Raw genomic sequence first — 17,652 nt, forward strand, 5'->3', positions numbered from 1 at the left:
AATACATTAGTCTGTGAGCCGGACGCCACAATTTGGGTGGTCGAGCTCACTTGGTCTTTGTCCCCAGAGTTGGAAAATGTGCAATAGCAGTTCAGCAATGGCAGCTTCATCCCTCCAGCCCGTTCATTTCCCCCCCCCATAGGGATTTTACAATATGACAAACAATGTCAGTATACACGTTACTGGTCACGTACACCCTTTAATCATATATCATTGGAAAGCTTATATTCACAGCTATCCATCAGACATTTCCAGAATGTTCAGGTCAACAGAACTTTGACATATCAGAATTGCCTGTATAAATTGCTTTAAGAAAAAAAGAAACCCTAATACATTTTAAATGTTGTTTGAGAAGTTTAACTTGGCCACTCAGGAACATTCGATGTCTTCTTGGTAAGCAACTCCAGTGTAGATTTGGCCTTGTGTTTTAGGCTATTGTCTTGCTGAAAGGTGAATTCATCTCGCAGTGTCTGTTGGAAAGCAGACGCTCCAAACATAATGCTTTGTATCCATTTTTGTTGTTGTTGCAGTATATAAAAGTACCTTGTTGCAAACAGGATGAATGTTTTGGAATATTTTTGTACAGGCTTTCTTCGTTTCACTCCATTTAGGTTAGTATTGTGGAGTAACTACAATGTTGTTGATCCATCCTTAGTTCTCATATCACAGCCATTAAACTCCGTTTTAAAATCACTATTGGCCTCATGGTGAAATCCCTGAGTAGTTTCCTTCCTCTCTGGCAACTGATTTAGGAAGGACGCCTGTATCTTTGTAGTGACAAAGGGGTTGAATACTTATTGACATTTCAGCTTTTCATTTCTAAAACAACTCCACTTTGACATTATGGGTTATTGTGTGTAGATGAGTGAAACAATTCAATTCAGGCTACAACAAACCTTGGGAAGGTAAAAGAGGTGAATACTCTGAAGGCACTGTCAGAGAGCAATTACGTGTTGTATAATGACATTGTCATATGGGAATATCCCTATGGGGAAAACGAATGGGATGGAGGGATGAAAGAAACAGTGAGAACACAGGAAGCTGCCATTGCTGCACTGCTATCACACATTTTCAACTCTAGGGACATAGACCTTCAAGACAATCACTATAAGACATTGTCATCTCAAGTGAGCCCGACCCCCCCCAATCTTCTCTTTTTAAATCACTACAAAAAGAAACCATTTCCCATAGGCCACCAGCAGTGCTTTTCTGTTCATGCTGTGCGTGCTCTCGGCTGGCTGCTCCAGAGCACTCCTCCCAGCGCTACCTGAGTGGTGAGTCAGATGTCCCCTCTCTCTCCAGCAGAGACAGACATGTAGGCTATTCAGACAGACAGGTATTGATCAGCCGCATGTCAGCATGATGGAGAGAAACAACCATGGGAAGGCTCTTAATCTCACTGCTGACATGCTGTCCCCTGTGGCTTTGTCCACTTGAGCGAGAGAAAATGAGATGCTGAGAGAACAGGGGAGACTCAGGACTGTGGTGTTTCATGGCATGGTGGTCCTGACCATTGACCACCAGACTTGTCTTCAGATGCAATTAAAATAACCAATCACCTAATCAAGAAGCTATATAAAGCCCAGTACAATGAATGCCAGCATAAGACAGTCTCTTGTACAGACAGCCCACACAATGGCTGCTTCTTAACATGGCCTCTTCACATGAAGTGGGCCCCTGTATACTGCTGGGCCGTTAAGTGCTCCTTCTCTCTCCGGTTCTGACGTACAGACCACGGACCGTTAATTGCAAAGTGCAGCTCCGAGAGAGCCAGTACCCCGACAACGCTGCCTGCTGTCTGAGGGCACGTTGGATTGGATGAGAAACTGCATCATGCTGGGCTATTGTTGCGCCTTCCTTTAGAGACATGACGTTCGCCTGCCAGTTAGACAGCCAACCCCACATACTTAAATGATGCTACTCTGAGAGATGGAAGGGAAGTAATCATCTGTTTGGCACAGCCAGACAATTATTCCCTGCTCCTCTTTCAGAGTAGCATCACTGAAGTCAATGGGTTTCCAAGAGCAGGAAGAAGGTACTTGTGACATTTGGAATGTCAGGAGGTAAGGTGACCCGATAAAGCCTGCGTCTCTCAGACCGTCCACGTGTCTCTAATGGCTGAAGAGAGGTGCCTGTGTGATTTACCTTTAAAAATGGGCCTGAAAGGGGCTGTCTGCCACTCTGTACACTCAAAATGTGAAACCAGTCCCCCATCCTGAAGTGCATGAACGTTAAAGGAGAATCTGAGAACACAGTTGTATTCATTGTCCAGGCATGCTGGTCTTGTTAATGGAATCTTCACCCCTTTATAACTGAAAAGAGAACCCTCGTAATGGTCTTCTATCTTTAGAAGAATGGGTCATGTTAGCAATTCAAACCAGACCTCATTTCAGTCAGTAGGAACTCTGACAGTGCCATTTGATTGAACACCAGCAAAGTACTAAGGGAGACCAAATTGAAACCACGGCTACACAGCGACAGAATTTTAAACGGAACAGTGACAAGCTAATGGTGTCTGTCTTATAGTTGTACGTGTTCATCCAAATCAGTAACACCTGATCATAGTACAGCTTACTTGGTCAGTCTGGGGCTTCACTGTGCAAGCCATAACTAGCCATGTACAGATTCAATAGCCATAGACCCTCTGTCTGATGATCCGTTTCACTAGAATCCATCTTACAATCCAAATGACAGTGCAATCTCTCTAATATAGATGATATCATCTACACCCATTAGGGACCGGAATATGCGAAAGCTAAAGATGAGAAAAGCAATTCAGAAACAGCTTAGGCTGGTCTCTGTTTGGATTTCATTAATGGATTAAATTCAGGAGAGAATATGCACTGTAGGTTATATGGCTCTCTGGTTTCATCACTTAAAGTAGGCCTAATATTCATGATGGCTCAGCTCGCTAGAGAATCTAGATCTACAATGATGGAGGAGAGAGTCCTCTGGCCTGTTTACTGGGTTAATAGGGAGGAACAGAGAGAGAACATCATCGAATCACTTCGCCATCCCATTAAAAACCTACTCTCTGCTAGATGTTGAGGTTGAATGTGTTGAGCAGATGATGTCACTGGAGCAGTTAGAAGTGCCATTATCTTTTCTCCTCCTACTCCAGCCTGTTTCTTCCCGACATGGCCTGCGTCCCAAATGGGCCCTGGTCAAATGTAGCGTACTATAAAAGGGAATAGGGTGCCATTTGGGACACATCCCTGCCTTCCCCATTAGAAACTTGATACCTTAAACCGGAACACTGCGTTGAATTAGTTTCCAACCACAATTGTCCCCCACGATGACTGTGGATCTGGTCTCAGTACATTAGTACATTCGTATGTTTTTCCTATGCGATATTTCAGACAGCATTGCACGATTTTGACAGAACTTGAGTGAATCATGTCTTGCCATAGATCCGGCCTTTACAAAAATGACACATCGGCCAGATGGTGGCTCTATAACAAGAGAATGAAAATGCTAACTTTGAAAGGTCATGCCCCTCACCCCGTTTGACCAAAAGTCGCGAAATTCAGTACATACACAACATGGCCAAAAGGATGTGGACACCCCTTCAAAATAGTGGAATTTGGCTATTTCAGCCATACCCGCTGCTGACCGGTGTATAAAATCAAGCACACAGCTATGTAATCTCCAGAGACAAACATTGTCAGTAGAATGGCCCGTACTGAAGAGCTCAGTGACTTGCAACGTGGCACTGTTATAGGTTGCCACCTTTCCAACAAGTCAATTTTCTGCCCTGCTAGAGCTGCCTAGTGCTGTTATTGTGAAATAGAAACGTCTAGGAGCAACAACGGCTCAGCTGCGAAGTGGTAGTCCAGACTGCCTCTGGAAGCAACGTCAGCACAAAAACGGTTTGTCGAGAGCTTCACGAAATGGGTTTCCATGGCCGAGCAGCAGCACACAAGCATAAGATCACCATGCGCAATGCCAAGCGTCGGCTGGAGTGGTGTAAAGTTCGTCGCCATTGGACTCTGGAGCAGTGGAAACGCGTTTTCTGGCGTGATGAATCACACTTCAACATCTGGCAATCCGACAGGTGAATTTGGCGGAATCCAGGAGAACGCTACCTGCCCTAATGCATAGTGCGAACTCTAAAGATTGGTGGAGGAGTAATAATGGTCTGGGGTTATTTTTCATGGTTCGGGCTAAGCCCCTGAGTTCCAGTGAAGGGAAATCGTAATCCTACAGCATACAATGACATTCTAGATGATTCTGTGCTTCCAATTATGTGGCAACAGTTTGGGGAAGGCCCTTTCCTGTTTTAGCATGACAATGCCCCCGTGCACAAAGCGAGGTCCATACAGAAACGGTTTGTCGAGATTGGTGTGGAAGAACTTCACTGGCCTGCACAGAGCCCTGACCTCAACCCCATCGAACACCTTTAGGCAGAATTGGAACGCCGACTGATATAGTCGGCGTTCCAATTATAGTTACAGTTTATGTTTTTCAGTCAGAGCAGTTCAGGACCCCTGTCTAAATCAATGTAAGCATCCATGCCTGACGGGATCAATGGCCTGGTACAGAGGTCGGCAACACTGTTCATGGAGGAGCGCCACAGGTACTGCAGGATGTTGTTCCAACCAGGCACTACACCTGACCAACTGAGCTAATTGATCAGCTCAGTGATTTCCTGAATTCAACACACCTGGTTTTCCAGGGCAGTTAAATCAAAAGTGCCTGCGGTAATCCAGGTCTGCCTACCACTGGTCTATTATGTTGATGTATTGTGCTGAAAATTGGGGAGGGTACAGTGGACCTGTCTCTGTCAGTTAGTACGTTCGTCACACAAAATATCTCAGATAGCACTGGCTTTATTTTGACGAAAGTTGGGTGAATGAAGGATGGCGGATGACAATGCATCATTCGTGGGGGATGACAATGCATCATTCGTGGGGGATGACAATGCATCATTCGTGGGGGATGACAATGCATCATTCGTGGGGGATGACAATGCATCATTCGTGGGGGATGACAATGCATCATTCGTGGGGATGACAATGCATCATTCGTGGGGGATGACAATGCATCATTCGTGGGGGATGACAATGCATCATTCGTGGGGATGACAATGCATCATTCGTGGGGATGACAATGCATCATTCGTGGGGATGACAATGCATCATTCGTGGGGGATGACAATGCATCATTCGTGGGGGATGACAATGCATCATTCGTGGGGGATGACAATGCATCATTCGTGGGGGATGACAATGCATCATTCGTGGGGGATGACATGTTTACTGTTGCCTTGTTTCATTGCGATTTTACTCCATCAGAAACAACCATTATACTGTACTCTTCTTCCTGATGTTTCTTCACAAAGACAAATGCAATGCTGTTAGCAGCTTCTTCCTTTGCAAATGGTTATTTACTCTGGGAAGGAAAATCACTTGACTTTCAAGTGAAAACATAATGCTTCAGGCTGTTTTGTTGGTGCTTTTTCTGCTCTTCTCTAGATGGTTTGGTCTCAGGACCCAGTGAAACAGACACACCGAGACCCTGGTAGAGAGTACACAGGTCCTCTCTCTCTCAGTAGTCCAGTCAGTATCTGATAATGATTGTGAATGAGCCAACTTTTTATTCTGCCAAATGAGCAATTAACAACTGCGTAAACTGACATTTGAAATGACCTGGACCAGTGAACTGGTAAAAATGGGATAGTTGATGTGATTGAGATGACTATGGACCATGGGGACAGGCTCTTATGCGTTTGAGGCGTGAACCGGGGTCAGACTGATGCATTTGAGAGGTGATCATCATGTCATTATGGATGTAATGAGTCAGACCATCCTGGCTCTATAGTGCTGCTCTGACCTGCTGGATCAACAGGCTACGGGGAAGATCCAGAAATATCCATCCTCTGACCTTCTCCTCTAATGGGCTTTGAGGAGGTGAGGACGCGAGGAGTATGCAATAGAGATTCTCCCTGTGTTGACGGTAACCTGACCACCTCTGTTGACAGAGACTAATTATTTCATCCATGTGTGTGGTGTTCAGCCCGTGGTTTTACCTCGCCACTCAGACTTCCATTAACAACGGCATAACCAGTAGGGCTGGGAATTGCCAGGGACCTCACGTTACGGTATTATCACGGTGCTTTGATGCCGATACGATAAGTATTGCGATTCCATATGCATTGAGATTTGATGTTCCAAACACATTGCTCACCATGTCTAACGCAGAGGGACAAGATAGAGCCATGAGAAATCAAGTTGATCAGTCATGGAAATAAAAGTGCTGAAAGCTCATTGGCTCCCTACTTAAAAAGAAGATGGAGGACACCTGTATCTTTGTAGAGACTGGGTGTATCGATACACCATCCAAAGTGTAATAAATAACTTCATGCTCAAAGGGATATTTGTTTTTACCCATCTATCAATAGATGTCCTTTGTGAAGCAATGGAAAACATCCCTGGTCTTTGTTGTTGAATCTGTGTTTGAAATTCATTGCTCGACTGAGGGACCTTACAGATAATTGTATATGTGGGGTACAGAGATGAGGTAGACATTCATAAATGATGTTAAACACTATTATTGCACACAGAGTGAGTCCATGCAACTTATTTGTTAAGCACATGTTTTCTTCTGAACATATTCAGGCTTGCCTTAACAAAGGAGTTGAATACTTACTGACTTAACACATTTCAGCTTTTATTAACTTGCAAAAATGTCTAAAAACATAATTGCAATATGACATTATGGGGTATTGTGTGTGTGGGCCAGTAACACAAAATCTCAATATAATCCATTTTATATTCAGGCTGTAACACAATGTGGAAAAAGTCAAGGGGTGTGAATACTTTCTGAAGGCTCTGTATGTAGTAACTCACCTGCTCTAGCAGCAATGAGGTGCGTGGTTCTGCCAGGGTCTTTAGAGCTGAGCAGGAGGCTCTTGCCTATCTTTGCTCCCAGGGCCTTGGCGTGGTAGTTCTCCCTGGTTCTCTCCATTGGGTAGTTGGTGGGGTACAGCCCAGAGAACACAATGGTGGTGCCCTCCAGGCTCCGGGCCTTCAGCTCCGGGACGATCTTCCTGATATCAGGCGTCTCTGGGCGTTCCTTCCTGATATCAGGCGTCTCTGGGCGTTCCTTCCTGATATCAGGCGTCTCTGGGCGTTCCTTCCTGAGGAAGGCGCTGTAGCGGGCGTAGTATTCTCCATGGATACGCTCCAGCACCTCTTGTAGGTAGATGAGGTGGTTATCCTGGTCCACCTCCTCCTCCTCCATGGTGACTCCTGACTGTTCACTGTTCTGGGACTCTGTCTCAGCCTCCCTCCGTTCTGAGCACCCGTTCTCCTGCTCAGGAGGGAGGACAAGCACAGACGTCTCCCCTCCTACCTCGGAGCTGTTCTCCCCGGTGCGCTTCTGCTTAATACCCCCCTCTTCCTTTCCTCCAGCCACGCCTGATGGCTCCTCTACTGCCGCCTGCTCCACCCCTTCCTGTTTGGACTTCCTGGTCTGGCTGTACTCCCCCTCACTGTCTGATGAGGGTGGTTTACACGTTACAGAGTCAGAGTCGCTGGACAGGTCAAAGTCCAGGTTGCTGTTGGGCTCATGGAGGTCTGGAGGAGTGGAGGATGTAGGAGGAGCTTCCTCCTCTGAACCCACTGTCCTGCTGCCATCCTCCTCTTCTCCTTGCACATCCTCTTTCACATGTGTCCTGTCGCTCACCTGTGCTGCCGTGCTGGCATCGGCCCCCCCGCCCTGACCCCGCCCCTCCTCCACAGCCTCGCCCGGTTGAGTCCGTTCATTGGCTGCTGCTTCCTGAGTGGCTGAGGGGGCTGTTGACTCCACCTTCCCTCTGTTGTTGTGGTCTTTAGACCGCTGTTTCTTACGGCCGTTACTCCGTTCCTCTGACGCAGACGACCCCGCTGTAGGCCCGGACGTTACTGCTGCTTCCAAGGCCTCTGCCGGTCGGCTGGCCTGGCTGCCGGCTGGGGTAAAGCAACATCACAGGAAGATCCGTTAGCACATGAAAACACATGCGCAGACATTTTGTCACTGAAATCACTAGACTAGAGGGTGTCTGTGAATACATTTCACTAAAGTTGTTATGGAGGTGTAACCGAATGAAGGCAAGTTAACCGGTGGCCTCTGAGGCACTGAATCAGCGTTGAAAACATGGTCTGTTTAAACCATGGTGCATGCCTCAACAAGAACAATGTTCTTCATAGCACTTTATCCTCTCAGGTCATCTACAAACTCTTAGTAATACATGGGTCTGGCAGCTGTCCATGTGATGTCATGGAAATTAGCAGCACTTCCCTAATTGATCTAACCGCCTGTGTGTCATTCTCTCCTGGGAACCCATAGAAGTACTCTCCCTCATTTGTAGCTTGTCCTGTTTGTCTCTACTGCTCATCAAAAAAAGCTCTCCACTGGGAGAGGCTCTCTAAGAGGAAAGAACCCACGCCCTCCTGAGACTAAGCCTGAGAGGGTAATCACGGTTCAGATGAACCCAATCTCATCATGGCTACCCAGGCTTGGTGTGGGAGTATGAATACAGTGTTGATGGTGAGGTGCTGTTAAGGCTTGGTAGCTCTAATTCTATCTTTATCAGATTGATATATTTAGTATTTGGATTCTGGTCAACCCTGGCCTTTGGGTACGATCATTAGCCTGACACGGTTCTAAAATTTTCAATTTGGACCTTATTTCCACAGAGAGGTCCCCCAGTCACCTCCCTGCCTCTCACCTGTGTTGAGAGGATCGTAACAACTTACCTACCAAACTAAAAACTCACTTGCCTCCCTGCCACCCCTTCTGTTGTGGATCATAACATTTACATATCACAACCATTTCTCTTAAAAAGCTTCACCCTCCCTCTGCGGAGCTGCAGTCTGCCACGCAGGAGAGCAGTGCAGCAGTCTGCCACGCGGTGCAGCAGTGCAGCAGTCTGCCACGCAGTGCAGCAGTCTGCCACGCAGGAGAGCGGTGCAGCAGTCTACCACGCAGGAGAGCGGTGCAGCAGTCTGCCACGCAGGAGTGCGGTGCAGCAGTCTGCCACGCAGGAGAGCGGTGCAGCAGTCTGCCACGCAGGAGAGCGGTGCAGCAGTCTGCCACGCAGGAGAGCGGTGCAGCAGTCTGCCACGCAGGAGAGCGGTGCAGCAGTCTGCCACGCAGGAGAGCGGTGCAGCAGTCTGCCACGCAGGAGAGCGGTGCAGCAGTCTGCCACGCAGGAGAGCGGTGCAGCGGTTGATGCAAATGAAATCAAAACAGTGAGACTCCATTTGCAGCCAGAGTACCAGGATGAGATCACATCCCTGAAGTAACCATCAAACCACTCCCTCTTCCTCTCTGAACTTCAGTCACACGATGGTTTTAGAAGCTACTGCTTTTTTTCTTTAGTGTAACACTGACAAAACACTGAATGCCCTTATAAGGGAGTGAGGACTGTTTTTCAGAGGGCTGTTTTAATAGATCACCGTGCGTCATGTATTGACCACCATGTTAAGCCCATTGTATTCAGACCCTGTATACAGTACCTTTCCTTGTCTGCTGGGCCTCTTTAGACCCGGGCGGAGCGTTGATGTCTCCTGTGCCCTGGAAGTAGACGTACTTCTTCACAGTGATCAGGTTGGGAGCAAACTTCCACACGTCCTCCCGATCATCTATAATACATACCATCGAGTCACCACACGGGAACAGATTCCTTAGGGTTAGATGAGAGAGAGATAAAGAGGGGGAGAGAAAGAGAGAGAGAGTAAAAGGTAGAAAAGAACGAGAATGAGAGTTAAATATAAGTGAAACTGGCACTCCCTCGCCACTGACACGTGTAACACCCTAGGCAGTGTGTCTTTAGGGAATAACAAAGTCCCACAGTAACAGAGCACAATGCTATGCTCTCTCGCCATCTCCCAGTCATAGGCTACGTCCCAAATGGAACCTGATTCCCTATGGGCCATGGTCAAAAGTAGCACACTATAAAAGGAAATAGGGTGCCATTTGGGAAGGGCCCTCAGAATCCCTTCAGGGTAGAAATTAATCCTGTCTGTCACGCTTACTAATCATTATCTGAACTTCATAACTATACAAGAAGCACATTTTCTACCATTAAGACTTTGATTTAATAAGAGAACAATGTTCTAGCGGGCTTCTATAACAGGAGTCACTGATTAGAAGGAATACTGCATGGCTATTGGCTATTCCCTCTGCTCATCTATAGCGCTGTCATGCTAGAGCTGGATGGCTCAGTTTTACCGTGCTGTATTGTCTGTGGGGACAACAAAGTGACTTCAGATGACTTGACTGATGCCAGGTTTTAATCAACACTAAGGTCTGGTAGCACCAATCATTACAGGAATTCCCTCAGTTGAACTCTTCTGCAGTAGTGGCTGAGTGGAAATCAATTTCTCCTTGACTGAATGAATGCCTTTGTCTAAATTAAAGATAACATATCAGCTGTGTCCTTTTCATATTGGAGAGATTTTTCTTAAAATTGTCCTGGCGGAAGATGCTACTGGTATGTGTCAAAGTGTAATGCGTGGGCCTCATAAAGCAGTGTGTGTGCTAGCAGCTCTGCCAGACAGAGAGCCAGGTCTGACCTCAGGTTCCCTGTCTTGGAGAAGGGGTCGATGCATTCGTCTCTGGACAGGATCCTGTGGGAGAACAGCTTCATCTCAGGGTCCAGGAAGCCTACGGTCACAGAAACACACAAGAAAAACATCTTAAAAATGGACTCAATAAATTATAGGAGAGAGAGAGAGCACGAGAAAGAGAGAGCACGGGAAAGAGAATGAGAAAGCACGAGAAAGAGAGAGCACGGGAAAGAGAAAAGAGAACGAGAAAGAGAAAGAGACTACATTAGACATGTTATTTAAAAGAGCACTGTGGAAAAGCAGGATGTATATTCACTAAAGTAAAGGCGCAGTTTTGCCAAACCGCCAATCTGCATTACTCCCTGGCCGCCTGGCGCTACACAGGGTAGCTGTCGAACAACAAAGCTAAAAGGTTTTGAGTCCATTTAGAGACAATTCTCATGTTTTTTTCTTTATCTGGACGTTTTCATGTTGTTACACAAAATCTTCCATTTTAACTCAAATGAAAGTGCAGGCGTCGCTGTGCGTGCGTGAGACATCTCTGTATACCCAGTAGGCTTTCATTAAAACCTCAAAGCTTTGAGATGAGAACTAAATGCAAGCGGAGTCTTCTCAGTTCCTCTTTAAAAGCTGCAGAATAATATGTGTCTGGAGGGACAACAAAGCCTGGCTTTGATGGAGGAGCGACATCCCCACTTCACAACAAACACATTGTTACCTGGCTGCTATTAAATCCCAGAGAAGAGGGCAGGTGTCGACTAAAGCACACAAACCCATCTACATGGAGAAACAGCCAGATACAGTGACCTCTCTGCTCCAGACTGAGGTAAGAACTACATCACACACTCACTCGTCATTTGCTTACAACATTCAGCGTTGACATTCATTATAGAATAACTTCTAATTGGTAGCGAAATATCGTTTCCAAACTTTAAAAAGAGATCCAATGTTCACCTCTATAACCAAAATGCCGATATTTAGATGACTAAAATGCTCAACCTTTCATAGTAACTTAATGTAAAGTGAGATATGGTTCAAAGTAAGGTTGAGTATGAAGTGGCTATATTATTCTCTGTGAGAGGCTGGTAAACTGACCAGTGAGGAGGCATCCCAAATCGCACTCTATTCCCTATATAGTGCACCAGGGCCCACATGGCTCTGGTCAAAAGTAGTGCACTATATAGTAGGGATGTAACGATTCACCAATATGTTCAAATGTTTAAGATATGAGTGCATCGGTATGAGGGCACCCAACCCAAATGTAGCATGTATCAGTCCGAAAATCAACTCAAACGTTACAAATCGCTGGTTCGCAAATGTTTTTTTTTGCTCAAATGACTTCCTATCTTCCGAAAATACCCCTCACCTGTGTCAAAATAAGAATGTAACTATGTTGGCAGTCATTGATCTACAAATAATTTTGCATGCCGAACAACCCCAGGCGATATCAGTCAAACTGTACGCTGTGTGCAGCTTTGCACGCTGATTAACGAGAGGCAGGCCTATCCTTGATCTGGCACATCTGCGCGTCACCTTCTGAATTCAAAATGTTTGCAATGGCTTGTGCAAAATTAAGCTTTATTGGTTGAGTGACAATGTATTTTGCCATGTTATTTTTTTAAATCAAATGCGCTGTTGAAAATGGTGTTTTACCGAAATAAAAGCTACCACCGGAGACAACTAATCTGGCTATAGGTAGGCTACATGCTGATCGGGGCCCACATGACATTTTATTTGGATTATTCAGGTTCAACATCAGCAATAGTTTTACTTGAAACCATCATAAGTATATGTCCATTTTTAAATATACAGGGTAAAGTTGATGATTTCATAACGAGGACAGCAGTCATATGTGCTAACTGCACTGCATGGAAGTCTGTCAAAACTTCCAAGGGTGGGATGGTAGACTTCCAGTTTCCTTTGTGGCTCAGCTTCCTACAGAGACATAGTTCGAGCAGATCACTCTTGTCAAGTTGGTGACCAGTTTTCAAAGTGTGTTGCTTTATGGTTATAAACATTGTCCAACTCGCAACTACATAGGAGGCACTATTTGTCAACCAAACATTAGGGTGGTTTGTTTGACCCACGCGAACTTGGCCAAAGACGTGACTAAAACAGGAGCCAACTTTGCCACGATTATGGATACAAATTAAAGTATTCTGGATACAAATTATATTTCAGACCTCTCTCTAACCAATTAATTGAACACACGTTATGTTTTCAGTTCGTGTGTGTGATATGAGGTATAGAAATGTTTATTTCTACAGAAAAACCTTCATGAACAATAGCAGCTACAGTGCCTTCAGAAAGTATTCAGACCCCTTAACTTTTCCCACATTTTGTTAAGTTAGCCTTATTCTACATTAAATTTGTATAAATACTCAGCAATCTGCACACAATACCTCACATTGACAAAGTGAAAACAGGTTTAGAAATGTTTGCAAATGTATTAAAAATAAACAGGAATATCTTATTTACTAAAGTATTCAGACCCTTTGCTATGAGACTTGAAATTGAGCTCAGGTGCATCCCGTTTCTATTGATCATCCTTGAGATGTTTCTACAACTTGATTGGAGTCCACCTGTGGTCAATTCAATTGATTGGACATGATTTGGAAAGACACACAACTGTCTATATAAAAAGTCCCACAGTTGACAGTGCATGTCAGAGCAAAAACCAAACCATGAGATCAAAGTAATTTTCTGTAGAGCTCCGAGACAGGATTTTGTCAAGGTACAGATCTGGAGAAGGACACCAAAACATTTCTGCAGCTTTGAAGGTCCCCAAGAAAACAGTGGCCTCAATCATTCTTAAATGGAAGAAGTTTGGAACCACCGAGACTCTTCCTAGTACTGGCCGCCGGGCCAAACTGAGAAATCGGGAGAGGGGGGCCTTGGTCAGGGAGGTGACCAAGAACCCGATGGTCACTGAAAGAGCTCTAGTTCCTCTGTGGAGATGGGAGAATCTTCCAGAAGGAAAACCATCTCTGCAGCACTTTACCAATCAGACCTTTATGGCAGAGTGGCCAGACAGAAGCCACTCCACAGTAAAAGGCACATGGCAGCCCGCTTGGAGTTTGTCAAACGGGACATCCTAAAGGACTCTCAGACCATGAGAAACAAGATTTTCTGGTCTGATGAAACCAAGACTGAACTCTTTGGACTGAATGCCAAGCGTCACGTCTGGAGGAAACCTGGCACCATCCCTACGGTGAAGGATGGTGGGAGCATCATGCCGTGGGGATGTTTTTCAGCTGCAGGGACTGGGAGACAGGACAACGACCCTTAGCACACGGAATGTCCTTGAGCGGCCCAGCCAGAGCCCGAACTTGAACCAAATAGAACATCTCTGGAGAGACCTGAAAATTGCTGTGCAGCAACACTCCCCATCCAACCTGACTGAGCTTGAGAGGATCTGCAGAGAAGAATGGGGGAAAACTCCCCAAATACAGGTGTGCCAAGCTTGTAGCATCATACCCAAGAAGACTCAATGCTGTAATCACTGCCAAAGGTGCTTCAACAAAAGTACTGAGTGAAAGAGTATGAATATTTATGTAAATGTCATATTTCCGTGTTTTATTTCATCTCTAAACCTGTTTTTGCTTTGTCATTATGGGGTATTGTGTTTAGATTGACGATGAAAGAACATTTCATCAATTTTAAAACAAGGCTGGAACGTAACAAAATATGACAGAAGTCAAGGGGTAAAAATACTTTCCGAAGGCACTGTATGTTAACACTGTCATATTGATCTGAGCCTTGCTGTTGGAAAACCACTAGTGTCCGGCTTTTGGCTGTCGCAGATGCACCTCCCCAGACTTCCCTTGCTGATTTTCATCTACGGTTGGCTTCGTTAGGCTTACCGCTCAGAGACACCCATATACATAATTTACACAGAGAGAGAGAGAGAGAAGTCAGCTCAGACAGATCCATCCCAGAGGCCCAGCACATGAGCACCTGAGACACAAATGGAAGGTAAATGCTGACCTCTAGTGGCCACTCAAACTTCTAGCGCTACTCAGTATTTGCCTCCAATGCTGAGACCAATCACATTGAGGCATGTCTGTTAGTCTTGTTAGGTGTCTAATTTTTCAAACTGGGAGTGTATAGACAAACATTTAAATAAAACTATTCTCACCTATAATGCAGACAGCACTCAGGCATTAAGCAAAGATCTATAATTCCGTAGAGAGATTTTTACAGAGGATGACATCCTATATAATTAAATGAGTTTAAATTCACCTGGCATTTAGCTTCTGAGCACTCACACAATTCTGGTATTTACGTCTTTTTTGTTGTTGTTGCATTCTTGATATTTTTTGCATTACTTACTGTAAGGCAAATGATATAGTGATTCAATGTAGGCATAATTATCAGAGAATGTGTGTGGGTACCTGCGATGGTGTGAGCATAGAGGCGGCTTCCGAAAGTGAAGACATGCAGCTCATAGAGCTGGGCGATCTTCTCCAGGAAGTCTTTGCAGTTGGGACGCAGTCGCGTGTGTAACATGGGCTCCCCCCGCCCCAGCTGGAAGTGGAAGATTCCCTGTGGAACAAGAGCAGAGGCATGGGCAGAACCATCAATGGTTTGTTCTAGCTACATAACCATTAGTGGTTAATTGCACACTAGCTACATACAGGGTGACTCTTCAATACCAAACCCACAGCAAAGCCTGGGGCATAGAAATAGAAAACAACCTCTTTTCATAGGCCAGAGAGGGATTTTTTTTTTATTGTAGCTATGGAGATCAGATACACATACCTTATTGGACATGCGCTGACAGTGATGCTCGGTGGTGTGGATCAGGGTTTGGTCCAGATCAACCATAAGAACCAGCTTCTTGTTCCTGTGGAGTCTCTGCTGGTCCTCTCTGCCCAGCTGCTCCGCTTGCTGTGTTGGGGACATATCACAAAGACCAGGCATTTATAAAAAAGGAGACAATGACTTCCACAAAACTGTCTCTACTACATTGTAAAGTTGAATTCCAACGACACAGAGGTAGTTCTACAAGGTCACATTGTTGTCAGTGGAAACTCATCTTCTAGTGCCATGACATCCTGAGCCTCACCTCAGAGCTGACCATCAACTCGGGGACACTGTGCACCATGGAAACGTTTGCCGTGGAGATGTGAGCCTGCTGCCTCCCATTATTACTCTGCATCCTGAAAAAGAGAGAGAGAATCCACTTAGTAATGCAGCCGCATAAGAGGTCATCTACAGCTAAGAAGCAGGCCTATTTTATTTTTTTAAGTGTGTGAATATGCCAATTGAAATTCTAGCATGGAATACATGTGTGTGTGTGGGTGTGTACTTACTGTGTGAGGTCCTGACCACATTCAGCACACAGCCCCTTCATCACGACTGGATGACTGCATTCTTCTACTCTGACAATCACAGCACTGGAAGAGAAGTGGCACTTGAGACCGCAGCATAATGAGTGTCCCCCTTAAAAAAGGGCTTTACAATGCAGGTGCCGGATAGGATGGCCACTGTCTCTCCAACATGTGTACATCCATATTTAAACACACACGCTAATAAACAACTACCCCTCACACTTCCCCATAAGACTACATTAGTGCCTCCATCGTTTTTATTTTTATATCCAGTCAGTTAAACACTCAAACAGCCTACCCAACAGCTAGGAGGCATCTGCATGGTCCTAAAGCAAACCGTTGCCTCGTTTTGTATCACGTTTCAATTATAAAACTGGGGGGGATAAAGATGCCATTTCCAGTTAAAGTCCACTCCTGTTTTCAGTAGTACAGGAATGGTGTCATGCGAACAATGGGTCATATTCACAATGTGTTGTTATCAGTTATATAATTGACTTGTCTTGTTACCCAAATTCATAACACCAAAATGCTTTCTGAAGCACAAAGTTCTCTGAATTCTGGTTCCATCAAAAACTGGACCAAAAGTGCTCGAGCGTGCAAATTCGACGACTCGATACCAATGTGGATGGTGTAATGTGCATACTACAATATGGGGCAAGTTCGTTTGGCGTGTGCCCCGGGCGGTTGAATATTTGACTTAAGGACCAATCGAATGGTCTACTATTAAACACCGCACTACGAAGGCACCGGGACATGCAAAACGAACTCGCCCCATTGACATGATCATTGCAGCTGTTCTGGAGATCGACGCTCCTGTACAGGCACCGAGTTAGGATAGATAGCTACCATTACCACCCATCAGCTAGGCTAGTTAGTAATGCTACTGCGAATGTGGTCTATGAGCAACATCATTAGTTAGCAAACACAGTTAACTACACACAAGAGCACAATATAAAAACATTGCTGAAATAGGCAATATGAGCTAAATTAACGTTAGCTAAGCTAGCATACTCACCCAGGCGATATGACTTGTCCAAGTAGACAACATAGGTCCTTCACCACTCCAGCTCGATCCGATTTCAGTTTCTTCTCTGGCAGCCTTTTGGGCTGTTCTGGCGGGTGAGACCCGGCCTCTTTCTCCAGCGGGATGGGAACACATAACCCCAACACCGAGTCCACATTGACGAGGGACCCTGGTTTGACTTTCCATTCCAGCAGCCGCATAGGACGCGCTGCCATTGGGCAGCGGATCTCTACCACTTGCGCGGTGGGGCCCTGTGCTGCCCCGCCACGGACGGAGTCAGCGGGCTCCTCCATCGGTTTCGCCCTTTAAACTATAAGCACAGGTCAAGCAAATATATGTATCCAAATCATGTGGAATTCGGTTTATCATAAATGATTGAAACTGCGCTAATAATCATTTTAAAAAACAACGTGCGTTTTGAAAACAGACCGATGGTCCAGATTCTTTCGCTCTTCCCGCCAGTGAACAGGAAACACAAGACCTCAGCGACGACAGTCGGACAGCTTCCGGTGGCTCTGATGACAGAGGACCTCTCTACTTTTAAGTCACTTAAAATACTTTGATAATGGAACAGTTGGCATCCATTTGTGTTGAAATAAACGTGTCAGTTTGAGGTTCATGCATAGCATGTCAAAGAGAAGTCGAGAGTATCATGTAATCAACAAAAAAATCTAACGGAAGATGCAACATCATGCTGTTCTGTTTTCTTCCCCTTCAAAGCTCTGGGGATATCCCTTGATAT

At 45.4% G+C, this 17,652-nt stretch overlaps 1 protein-coding gene across 2 annotated transcripts in view; it reads right to left on the bottom strand.

Annotated features, from left to right (window-relative positions):
- The window catches only part of LOC109903527 (RNA polymerase II subunit A C-terminal domain phosphatase), a 109,928-nt gene extending 92,304 nt beyond the window's left edge, over positions 1 to 17,624 (bottom strand). Inside the window, exons 1-9 of one of the 2 annotated variants that reach the window (XM_031788704.1) lie at positions 17,340 to 17,624; positions 16,902 to 17,220; positions 15,869 to 15,952; positions 15,622 to 15,715; positions 15,315 to 15,443; positions 14,948 to 15,098; positions 10,560 to 10,650; positions 9,501 to 9,667; positions 6,849 to 7,949 (exon numbers count right to left, since the gene is read on the bottom strand). In XM_031788704.1, coding sequence (XP_031644564.1) covers positions 6,849 to 7,949; positions 9,501 to 9,667; positions 10,560 to 10,650; positions 14,948 to 15,098; positions 15,315 to 15,443; positions 15,622 to 15,715; positions 15,869 to 15,952; positions 16,902 to 17,203 — 2,119 coding nt within the window. In that variant the 5' untranslated portion in view covers positions 17,204 to 17,220; positions 17,340 to 17,624. Of the gene's footprint in view, positions 1 to 6,848; positions 7,950 to 9,500; positions 9,668 to 10,559; positions 10,651 to 14,947; positions 15,099 to 15,314; positions 15,444 to 15,621; positions 15,716 to 15,868; positions 15,953 to 16,901 lie in introns of both variants that reach the window. The other variant, XM_031788705.1, reaches the window with a different exon arrangement.
- Between the last annotated feature and the right edge of the window lie 28 nt (positions 17,625 to 17,652).

The sequence above is a fragment of the Oncorhynchus kisutch genome, linkage group LG14 (genome assembly GCF_002021735.2).
Source record: "Oncorhynchus kisutch isolate 150728-3 linkage group LG14, Okis_V2, whole genome shotgun sequence".
Taxonomy (NCBI): Eukaryota; Metazoa; Chordata; class Actinopteri; order Salmoniformes; family Salmonidae; genus Oncorhynchus; species Oncorhynchus kisutch.